This window comes from Anguilla rostrata, chromosome 3 (assembly GCF_018555375.3).
Source record: "Anguilla rostrata isolate EN2019 chromosome 3, ASM1855537v3, whole genome shotgun sequence".
NCBI classification, from domain to species: Eukaryota; Metazoa; Chordata; class Actinopteri; order Anguilliformes; family Anguillidae; genus Anguilla; species Anguilla rostrata.
This window is the reverse complement of record NC_057935.1, coordinates 5,889,302-5,900,372: the sequence shown is the minus strand read 5'-3', so window position 1 is coordinate 5,900,372 and position 11,071 is coordinate 5,889,302. Positions and strand designations below refer to the sequence as shown.

The following is an 11,071-nucleotide window of genomic DNA, read 5'->3' as shown; positions in this document are numbered from 1 at the left end:
CTGTACTTCTACAGTTTCTGCTTTGTAACATATTCATGTCACAGATGTAAATGTTATGATAAGAAGAATAGTATCTCACAGGCCTATTAATTGATGGAGTTTCTCCACATATAGCCTCTAATATAGTCGATCAAAATATCTGCTTAAACAAACAAACAAACATGCAGAAGGGACTCATTGGTTAAGATGGGAAAACTCAGAACTGTTATATAGCCTGCTTGATTCAGGGTAGGAATGTCATGACACATGCTGTTTCGTGGGCGAAAGTGTTTTTATATACTACTGGACCGTGCACATGAACCTTCCAATGAACCAATGAACCTCCAGTGCCCATTACCTGTAGTCTATTAGAATGGGAGAATGTCAACAGCTGCACTTGGGAAGTTTTTCGTTACCGACAGTTATCGTATTTATTGTTGTGATTTTGAAATTGCACTGAATAGCTAGCTATACAATAACCTCGACACTGTGGTGGGAAATCTACCGGTGGCTGGTAAGTGAAATTATCCATATTCTTTATAGCATAGGCCTATAATCTACTATTACTATATGCATAATTTGGTCAATACTTTTTTGCCAGCGGTATCTCTGTGGGTGTCCCGAACTCCTTTGCTTTGCTATTCAGTAGGCGATTATGTAATGTAAATTAATACTGATGCAAGAGTCTTGGTGCCGTTTTGAAACATAATACAGCGCCTGCGTCTCAATGGTGCCGACTGGTGGTGATCCCGGGGAGAACACGGTGCCCCGCCCCCTTTGAGAAGTAGCAAATAAACTACATTTCCACGCATGCTTGGTAAACACTTTGGGGTTCAGGCGCGACGAGCACGAGCTGAGGCGAAACACAACTGCGCGGCAAAAGCAAGAGGTTTTGGTTGTAAACTAGCTTAGCCGCATAACAAAACACGTGGGCAAAGTTATGATATCCCAGGTATGTGTTTGCAATTAAATTTTTAAAATGGAGAAGGACAAGTAGTTAACCAATGACTTCGCTCAATTTGAAAATGAACAAAAAGTGCTTGTGTAATATTGCCTATCAGCTGCTTGCTTAGCTAGCTAACGTTAGCTAGCGGAGACGGTCTGCAAAGGATGGATATTGCTACTTAGTAATTCATTATTAAATATACTTATAGTCGTTGTAGTCGAGGATTTTGTAGACCTCTTAAAATATGAAAAATGTAACGAACTTGCCTGCGTTTTGGCTTGATTCGTGTTAAATCGTGTGTTGTGTATTTGAAGTTATATTGGCTAACGTTAGTCAGTTGGCTATCCAGCTAACTTGGATTGCGACTGAAAACGGTTCTAAAGCATAGTGTGTTATCAGTGCACTTGGCTAATAAGCTAGCTTGCCATTCACTTTGACTACGTAGTCGGCAGGGTGAGCTTTGTCGGGTTATCTGATCTTGCAGTATTGTACCGGGAAGCAGCTTACGTAACTTTAACGTTTTTGTGGTATGCATCGATACGGCAATTTTCCTGCATCACATATTGTAGTAGCTTAACCAGCTCGCTTTTTACGTTCAGACTTGAGCGGGCTGATTGCTTCCCAGCTCTGTAGCCTGATTCCCTGTATCACGTTAATGCTGAACTGGCACACGTGCAATCCTGCATTTAGATACTGTTTACATGTGTGGCGTACAAGCTTGTGCCAGAACTTTGATTAAAGAACTACAGCAACCCTGAAAGGATAACCACAGCAACGACGAGTTTGATTGTTCTATTGTGGGCGGAGGCGGTCCTGGCAACAGGCCAGGAGACGTCGGCTGCGTCCCAGTCGAGCCCCCTGCCCTCTCCGTAGCGGGGCCGCGTCAGCGAGCTGTTTTGTGACGTCACCGAATGGGCCAGTGGGGTGGGGAGAGAAGACAGCGGGAGATTCAAAACATTGGCTGGTATTCTATCGCTGTGTGTCCTTAACTTTGACTAAGTTAAAAGCGATATAATTTTTTTTTCTGTTCTGTTCAGTAAATTAAGCAATCTCGAAAACTAGTTCGGGAAAAAAACAGTTTGTGAAGAAAGTATGACACTAATAAATGAATACTGGGAAGTCAGAACTGAGGACATAAGTTGATTGAATACAGGACAATCTCTTTATGACATCCTCACTCCCCCTGTTTAGTGTGACTTGTTCTCTTTGAGAATATGCTTTAAAAAAAAAACTTTTTATATATTTTTAAAACTAATGGCGTCTTTATTTTAGTTCAATACATTTTCAACTTTAACCTTAGCAACAGTGCTGAGAAAAGCCCATCGGTCACCTCTCCAGTAGCTGTCTTTGCACTGACCCCTCGGTTTGCTGTCTGTGTGCTCTGCAGAGGCTTGCGTGAGGGGGTTTTGGAAGGCCAGCACAGACAGAACCGCGCGCGGGAGCAGGCGAGCAGGCGAGCAGGGGCAGACGCGATGGGCCTGCGCTCGGCCCAGAAGAAGTTCTTCCCGCTGCGGGGCATCGACGGCGTGGTGCGGCTGTTCGAGGCGGAGCTGCAGAAGGCGGAGCCGGACCTGGCGCTGCTCTCCCTGGTGCTGGGCTTCGTGGAGCACTTCCTGGCGGTGAACCGCGTGGTGCCGACCAACGTGCCGGGGGTGCGCTTCGAGCCGCTGGAGCCCGGCTGCCCGGCGTCCTGCTTCCCCGCCGCGGAGCTGGGCCTGCTCTCCGCCATGTACGAGCGCTTCACCTCGCAGATCCGTGGCGCCGTCGACATGTCGCAGTACCGGCGGCCCGCCGGCGGGTCCAGCCGCGAGCTGGTGAAGAAGGTGTCCGACGTCATCTGGAACAGCCTGAGCCGGTCCTACTTCAAGGACCGCGCGCACATCCAGTCCCTCTTCAGCCTCATCACGGGTGAGGGCCAGGAGATCACTCCGCGCCGGGCGGAGCCCTGCGCCCGCCGCACTACTTTCAGAGTCCCGGTAGACCAGGAACAACCAAGAGCGTCTTGCGTTTGATAAAAATCGCTCTTTTCGGTCTCTCGTATAGCCTCTTAGGAAAATCTCTCTTGTGAGTCTCGCGTGTAGTCTCTTACACAGATTGGGGTCGACATAGCTCAGGAGGTAAGACCGATTGTCTGGCAGTCGGAGGGTTGCCGGTTCAAACCCCGCCCTGGGTGTGTCGAAGTGTCCTTGAGCAAGACACCTAACCCCTAACTGCTCTGGCGAATGAGAGGCATCAATTGTAAAGCGCTTTGGATAAAAGCGCTATATAAATGCAGTCCATTTACCATTTACCAGATTGCTGCTGTTTCCAAGAGACGACTCGACACCAGTCACCTCCCACCGTCTTAACAAGGCCACCCGTTGCCACCTGTTTTGTGTAAATGGAACACGCTGATCCAGCACCGGTGCACGCGGAAAGAATTTATTTACACTTCGGTTTTCACGAGGGCACTTCCCTGTCTGACGAGTCCTAGGGGCTGATTTGATTAGATTTAATCCTCCACTTCTATGGAAAGCAGTCTTTGGCAGAGATTACAGCACTGTGCAGCAATGCAGGAGTGACAGTGCACTTTTGGCTTAACCTTTAATGAGGGCTTGGCTGAAGTGAAGAGACCGGTGACTAGCATTGGGCAGGGAGGAACGGGGGGGGGGGTTCCGGAATGCAGGCATTGTACGGACACAGAGTCCTTTGCTCTTCCTCACTCCTGTTTTTTTAAATGTGTTTTTATCTTCATTTTTTTGTTCAGGCACAAAGCTGGACAGCTCTGGGGTGGCCTTTGCGGTGGTGGCGGCTTGCCAGGTCCTGGGTCTGCGGGACGTGCACCTGGCGCTGTCCGAGGACCACGCCTGGGTCATATTCGGCAAGGGCGGCGAGGAGACGGCCGAGGTGACGTGGCACGGCAAGGGGAACGAGGATCGGCGCGGGCAAACCGTCAGCGCGGGCGTCAGCGAGAGGGTGAGGGGCGGGTGGGAGTGAGGGGGCGGGCGTCAGCAAGAGGGTGAGAGGGTGGGCATCAGCGAGAGGGTGAGGGGGTGCGCATCAGCGAGAGGGTGAGGGGGGGTGGGCATCAGCAAGAGGTTGAGGGGGGGTGGGCATCAGTGAGAGGGTGAGGGAGGTGGGCATCAGCGAGAGGGTGAGGGAGGTGGGCATCAGCAAGAGTAGATGTGCTCCTAATTTTTTTTTTCCATCTGCTTTAAACCATACAAGCAGGAGACTGTGTCACGTTATCAGGAATTCCACCAATCACAGAGTACATTGGTAACGACCAGTAGAATGCAAATGATGATTTGTGGACTCTCTTGCAATTCTCGCAGACATCCTGGAAGTATGATCGAAACAATCAGATCTACCAATCAGTGTTGGTGTTGTTCTATTGCTCGTCACCAAATGTACACTGTGATTGGTGGAGCGCCTTTAATTTTCTTCTGTGAGTAAAATGACATTAGCACTATCTTGTCATTGTTATACTATCTCTGCTGTAAGCTGGTGGTTTAAACCTCCAGAGCAATTTCTCGGCGGCTCATTTGTGTGCTGCCCCCCCCCCCCCCCCAAACTAGAGCTGGCTGTACCTGAAGGGTTCGTACCTGAAGTGCAACAGGAACATGGAGGTGGCCTTCATGGTGTGTGCCATCAACCCTTCTGTAGACCTGCACACGGACAGCACAGAACTGCTTCAGCTCCAACAGGTGAATCTTCACCGCCCCCCCCCTCCCCCCTGCCTCCTGCCCCCTGCCCCACTCCCCCACCCCCCTGCCCCCTGCCCCCTGGCCACTCGTTCCCTCGTTGCCAGGTCAACGTAACAGACAGACGTTCTCTCAGTGGCTCTCTAAAGTACCAGTGCTGCTCGTAATTATTCACAAAATGTGTGTAAGGGCAGAGAACAGTGTGACAGATTTCGATCCTCTGCTTGTTTACCTCTCTCTGCCTGTGTCCTGTCTCTGCAGAGGCTCCTGTGGCTGCTGTATGATCGAGGAGATCTGGACAGGTGAGGAAGATTCAGCTCCCATTTACACTGGCTCACAGAGGGGAGAGTGGCAGCACATAGGGACCAGAGCTTTTCATTTTATCCCAGAGTCCTCCAGGCCACTGCTTTAGCCAGAGTCGTCCAGGCCAGCATTTTACCCAGAATCCTCCATCATAGTGTTTGGCCAGAATCATCCAGGATATTGTTTGGCCAGAATCCTCCAGGCCAGCGTTTTACCCAGAATCCTCCAGGCCAGCGTTTTACCCAGAGTCCTCCAGGCTGGCGCTCTAGCCAGTGATACAGGCATTTGCGGTCCTCTGGTCATGTTTGCTGTTCCCCTCCTGTCCTGTAGGTACCCCATGGCCCTGGGCACCTTAGCAGACTTGGAGGACCAAGACCCCATTCCTGGCCGGGCCAGTCCCTTGTCACTGCACCTAAAGGTGAGCTACCTGCTATTTGGGGGAGGGTTGTGAGTGGGCATTATCCCGGTTATGCAACGGCCTACCAACAGACAGCATAATTGCTATCAAAACGTGCATTTCATAATATATATTTGCTTTATTCTGTTTACGTTAGACGATATCCTCTATTTTAATGCGTTTAGCCTTTTTTTAACGCAGGCTTTTGTATTATAAGTTAATGAATGGAGGCAAGTAGTCCCAACACATGGTTGTACATATGTACCCTTCATCAGAATAAAAAAAACGAAAGAAAAAGGAGCAGGCACGTATCTGATGGGTAATTGATCTGTAACTCGTACGCCTCCCTAGTTCCGCGCTGTCTCTCTGTCTCCGCTCAGGCCGTGAACGCCGCCAAGAAGCACTACAACAACGAGCACATCTACCCTTTCATGTTCCTGGCCGGGTACCACTACAGGCACCGGAATGTGCGGGATGCCCTGGGGTCCTGGGCCGAAGCCTCCTCCGTCATGCAGGAGTGAGTCTGGTCACATGACACCTGACACCGATAGCTTCCTTTTTTTTAAAATAAAAGCTGAAGGTAAATTAGCCCTTTGTGTGTGCTAGGAAGCTGGGTGTGTGTTACCATCGTGGATAGAGCAGGAAGTGCTCTCTGACCGCATGTCTGGATGTTCCCCAAACGTCTGTTGGCAGCTTGGCCTGAAGCGTGGCATTTTATCCACAACAATAACAGTTCATACATAGTGCATTGTGGTTTCATATAAAACGGCTGTATTATGGTGTTCATTTTTTTGAAAAAGTCTCAAGACCTTCTGTCATGACCTTCAGCAACCACAAGGGGTCGCTATAAAGCAAAAACTTCTCTTTTAGTGCTTGTGTTGCGAACAGCAGTGAATACAGTTGTTCTGTGTACTGCAAATCAGCATTTCACAGACCTTTTATAGTCACGTGGTGAAATACTAGTTTCTATAGCCGTGTGTAGTGTGGGTTTTTGTTTATTTTATTTTATTTGAAAAGGTTTTGTGTTTATCTTTTAATATGCACGCTCACAAGTGGCCCCATTAATTTGACCTGGCATGTCAAAGTCACTCATGGTGGGTAAGGTTGTGGCATTGCCATGGTTACAGGTCGTCCAGAACCACATAAAAGCTGTGCGTGGCGTGGATGAGTTTTCATCATTAGGCTCACTGTGGCTCACATGGGATATTTTGGGGGTGGGGGGGGGGTGGGGGGGTGGGGGAATGGACAGTGTATCCACCCAGTAACTCCAGATCTGTCCTAGCTGTGTGATGGAAATAAAGTAATGGTCAGGTATGAGTGTGTTTCTCAAACCTTCCAAATTTTCTGCTCCGAATCTGACATTGAACTTTGAAACCTTTAGGCGTTATCGTGTTCAAACTGGAAAAGGGCACACGATCCTATTAATTATCTACATTTCTTCTTTTTGTTTTTTTTTCTTTCTCCCAAAGTTGATTTAATGCCAGGAGCTAACTCCGTTTTAAAAACGGGAGAATGTGTGTGAGCGTTTATTCAGCCGTTCTCTGTCATCTCCCCCAGAGCAGAGAGAGAGAGAGTAAACATGCTGCCCTTTCCCTTCAGACTCCCATGTCCCCGTGCACGTCCTTCGTGCAGGGCTGGGTCTGAAACGAGCGTGGCGTCGGACTTGTATCCGTCTTTTCTGGCAGAGAAAAGGGCGTGGCCCCGCGACCTCCGTCTGCAGGCCTCCCGCGAAAACTTTTATTTGTATCCGTGGCGACCGCCAGCCTGCACTCTCCCCGCCCGCTAAACACACGTGGGGACGCTAAATATACTGCTGCCGGCCCCGCCCCGTCCCGTCCCGTCCCGTCGCTGGAGTTCTCCCGTCTGTCACCGCATCCCCCCTGGGGGGCGTCTGCACTGGGCACGCCCAGACAGGGAACATTCCCGCCCTCCCTGCTTCCCTTTCCTTCACCTTTTTTTTTTCTCCCCTTGTTTTCTTTTCCTTTTTTTTTTACCCCCCTGTGTTGTGATTTCGAATCCAGCTGCAGCCGTGTAGTCCCGCTCTGTGGTGGAATTGTGTAAAATTGTACGGACTTGGTTTGTTTTTTTTTTTGGTTTTTTTAAATAAAAATTTTTTGTAGGTAGAAAAAAAAAATTACCGTGCTGTCAGTCCTCGTATCAGAAAATGCATATATGAAATATAATTTTAATATATATACATATAATAGTTGAAACAAGATCGAAACATTGCTGGCAGCAGCATAAAAACAAGTCACATAATCTGTCCCCCAGAACAACAAGCTGAAAGATATTCGGAAAGGAAGGAGAATTGTGTTTTCTGACCAACTTGTCCAGATTTTTTCTTTTTTATGTGTTCTGTTCGGGCCGTAAAGGCGAGATTTAAAACGCCGTTGTCGTCCCCAGCTACAACTACTTCCGCGAGGACGAGGAGATCTACAAGGAGTTCTTCGACATCGCCAACGACGTGATCCCCACGCTGCTGAAGGAGACGGCGGCGGCGGCGGAGAGCGGCGACGAGGGGGGCGGGGACAGGGGCGAGGCTGCCGAAAAGGTGACGCCCCCTTCGCACCTTTCATTACTGGGGCATACAGGCCCCCCCCCCCCACTGGCTTCCTCCCCTTCCAACCCTCAGAATGTGCCGTGTGTGGATTCTCAAAAACACAGATACAATCTTCATTTTCTGTGACACACAGATACAATCTTCATTTTCTGTGACTTATCTGTACGGACAGGATGGCTTCATCCGCTTTGGAAGGGGATAGTGAACTATCACCAATTAATACTCATTTTTAATTTTTTTTTGCCTCTTGTCCTTTACGCACCGTCCAACTCTCCTCTCTCTTGCTCTTTTCCCCGCTTTCTTCTCATGTTACTTGCTTTTTCTCTCTCTCTTCGCCCGCCCGCTGGATGCCATGACTTTCCTCTGTCCATGACTACTTTCCACTGTCAATCACATTTTCGACCCCACCCACATCACTCATCACCCTCAGAATGTCGTCTTCCCAGGTTCCTAACCTGGCTTTGTTATTGTCCTCGACTCTTTTCATCTCTGCTCTCTTTGTTCACGGCGCTCTCTCTCCCTCTCTCTTTCTCTTTCTCCCTCCCCCTCCCCCTTCCTTCATCCCCCGCTCCGTTTTTGACGTTCCCTTTGCTCTCTCTCTCTCTCTCCCCCACCCCCACCCCCACCCCCACCCAGCAGGACCAGCCCCGGCAGGCCGCCCTCACTGCCCTCCAGGACCCAGAATGCTTTGCGCACCTGCTCCGTTTCTACGACGGCATCTGCAAGTGGGAGGAGGGGAGCCCCACGCCGGTGCTCCACGTGGGCTGGGCCACCTACCTGGTGCAGTCGCTCAGCCGCTTCGACGCACAGGTATCCGCCGGGGCGGGGCGGGGCGGGGGGATCCGGTCGAGTGGGCCTCAGTCCTGGTCCCGCAGAGCCACAGGGGGGTCTTCCGGCTTCTGTTGGTTACTCGGCGCTTGAACAGCTCAGCGGTCGGTCGAGTTAAAGCGTTCGCTTACGCGGCTGACCCGGGTCACCTGCGGCCTGCCTCACAAAGCAGGGGCGCCGAGTCAGCTGGATAACTGCGCCGAGTAAAACCCGGAACCCTCCCGAATCCGGAACACGGACTGCAGTGAAGAGAGCTTTTCTGGGTTTTCACTCAGCGTAGTTATCCTAGGCACAGTTATCCAGCTTAGTCTGCGATCCTGCTCAGGATGCAGGCCCCTGGTTTCTTGGGTCTGGCTCGGTCGCTGATCTTATGGTAAAAACAAAAACCAGCGCTCTGTGCCTGGCTCTCCAGGACCAGGACTGGGGATGTTCAAATGTGAGATCATCAATCGGCTGCCTCGATTGGTTTACCGAGGTGCCACGCCTCTTGGCTTAGGCTCTGTCCTCTGCCCTACAGGTGCGTCAAAAGGTGTCCATCAGCACCAAAGAGCCCGAGCCCCAGGACGACGACGACCAGTCAAGCGAGGACCCGCGGGAGGGGCGGAGACGGGGGCCCCGGCGGGAGTCCAAAGTGGAGGACCCGCCCCCGCCCGCGGCGCCGCCCGTGGCCCCGCCCGCCCAAACCGTCCCGCCCAAGAAGGTCGGCGGAGAGGGGGGCGGCCGCCGCCGGTCCGGCACGGGCGCTCGGGCCGGCGACCTGGAGGGGAAGCAGCGGGGGGCGTCGCCCAGCCCCACCCCCACCCCCCCGCCCCAGCAGCAGCAGCCCCCGACGCCGGCGGGGGCGGGGGGAGGACCGGTGGTGACGTTCCAAAGCGAGAAAATGAAGGGCATGAAGGAGCTGCTGTCCGCGGCCAAGGTGAACTCCAGCGCCATCAAGCTGCAGCTGACTGCGCAGTCGCAGGTGCAGATGAAGAGGCAGAAGCCGGCCCCCGCCGGGGACTACACCCTGTCCTTCATGAAGCGCCAGCGCAAGGCTCTCTAGAACCTCCGTTCCATTTTTGTCTTGTTGTTTAGTTTTTTTTAAATTAAATTGTTTTGGGCCGGTCCAGTTATAACTGAAAAGAGGTACATACGGAATATTGTGTCAAATAGGTCACAGTGGGTTAAAACTTGATGGATTTTGAAATAGTGAAGAATGAGAAGGCCTCCTTTTCTTGACCCCCCCGAAGGACAGACCTGTCGAATTAATAATACGAATCGACGCGCCAACGTAGACCCCGCCTCGCCGTCGAAATTGTTCGAATGATGCGTCGCGTCTGTGGTCCACGTTGGTACGTCAGAACCGAATGATAGCCTGGCTGGGCTGGTATTTTTGTCATGGTGTCGAATGCGTGCGTCTCATTGGTCAGAATTGAGATCCATCAAGCCTCAGTCCTGCTACGCTCATTTAGGATTTCCGTACAGGTGAGAAACGTACTGCAAAGTTAATATTTATAGTGTTCCACATTGAGGGGGGGTTTGTCATCTGACCTGGCATTTGGCATCCATTTCAGGTCATGCGTGCAGCCGTTAAATATTTATCATGTTTAGACTGAATCTTTTAACCGGTCACTATTTTCGTATGTGCACACGTGAAGGAGCATTTGTTTCAGTGCTTGCTTGGATTGGGGGGGGGGGGGCCTTAAATAATGACAAAATACTTCCTGTAACGCTCTATCAGTTGCCTTATTTAGAAAATGTCAACATTAATTGTTATACACTCAGCCTGGGTGAGTCATAATGTCATACAGTCAGAATGTGGAAATGGATTCCAGTAATTCCATTTCAGTGGTAAGACTTGAGGAAAACAAATACCATAAACAAACCGTAGTATGAATCTTTGGTCTGTCTAGTTCGTATCCTGCGAAAGCGCTGCTCTTTATCGCTTACTAGAGGTTACATTTTTTTTCCCCCCAGTTCCAGATTTTATTTTTTTACGGAACAAAGTTTAATTTGAGAGAAACTGGACTGGGAGGGTTGAACTACTGTAGTGAACTGCTTGTTTTCATCGTCGACTTTTCAAACTGCTGCCTTTAATTTTTTTAAAATACTTTTCTTAGGACTTTCATTTTTAATAATAGCAGGAACTACAGACACAGGGAATCGTACAGAGGATTAGAAAGTAGAAGTAGATGGTTTTCTATGTAATTGTGGCATAGTTGGCGTCTCCGGATTAACTATTGTTTAACTGTATTGCCTTATAATTTCACTGAATATAAAATAAAATTAATATGAAAACGAATGAGTTGTATTTTTTTGGTTCTATGTTTGTTAACTGAAGGAGTTAGTTTCTCCTGTACAGTGCAATGTCAGCACAGCTGCAGAGCGCGCGCCTC

General features: G+C 50.1%; 1 protein-coding gene across 3 annotated transcripts; it reads left to right on the top strand.

Moving 5' to 3' along the window:
- The first annotated feature begins 778 nt into the window (after positions 1–778).
- men1 (multiple endocrine neoplasia I) lies at positions 779–10,977 on the top strand. 3 transcript variants are annotated; one of them, XM_064325706.1, is made up of 10 exons: positions 779–931; positions 2,313–2,833; positions 3,672–3,880; positions 4,483–4,611; positions 4,870–4,910; positions 5,242–5,329; positions 5,689–5,825; positions 7,712–7,859; positions 8,508–8,678; positions 9,214–10,977. In XM_064325706.1, exons 2-10 carry the CDS (start codon positions 2,398–2,400, stop codon positions 9,736–9,738), a joined length of 1,884 nt encoding a protein of 627 aa, XP_064181776.1. In that variant the 5' UTR covers positions 779–931; positions 2,313–2,397; the 3' UTR covers positions 9,739–10,977. The 3 variants fall into 3 exon arrangements, with proteins under 3 accessions (XP_064181776.1, XP_064181774.1, XP_064181775.1); XM_064325704.1 differs by having other exon boundaries at positions 8,505–8,678; XM_064325705.1 differs by lacking the exon at positions 779–931 and adding an exon at positions 1,143–1,889 and having other exon boundaries at positions 8,505–8,678.
- Positions 10,978–11,071: the final 94 nt, after the last annotated feature.

Excerpts from the sequence above, each read along its gene's own strand:
- men1 (XM_064325704.1), top strand. The coding sequence starts at position 2,398 with ATGGGCCTGCGCTCGGCCCAGAAGAAGTTCTTCCCGCTGCGGGGCATC. Across the intron at positions 2,834-3,671 it reads CCTCTTCAGCCTCATCACGG|GCACAAAGCTGGACAGCTCT; the intron begins GTGAGGGCCAGG and ends TTTTTTGTTCAG. Across the intron at positions 3,881-4,482 it reads GCGCGGGCGTCAGCGAGAGG|AGCTGGCTGTACCTGAAGGG; the intron begins GTGAGGGGCGGG and ends CCCCCAAACTAG.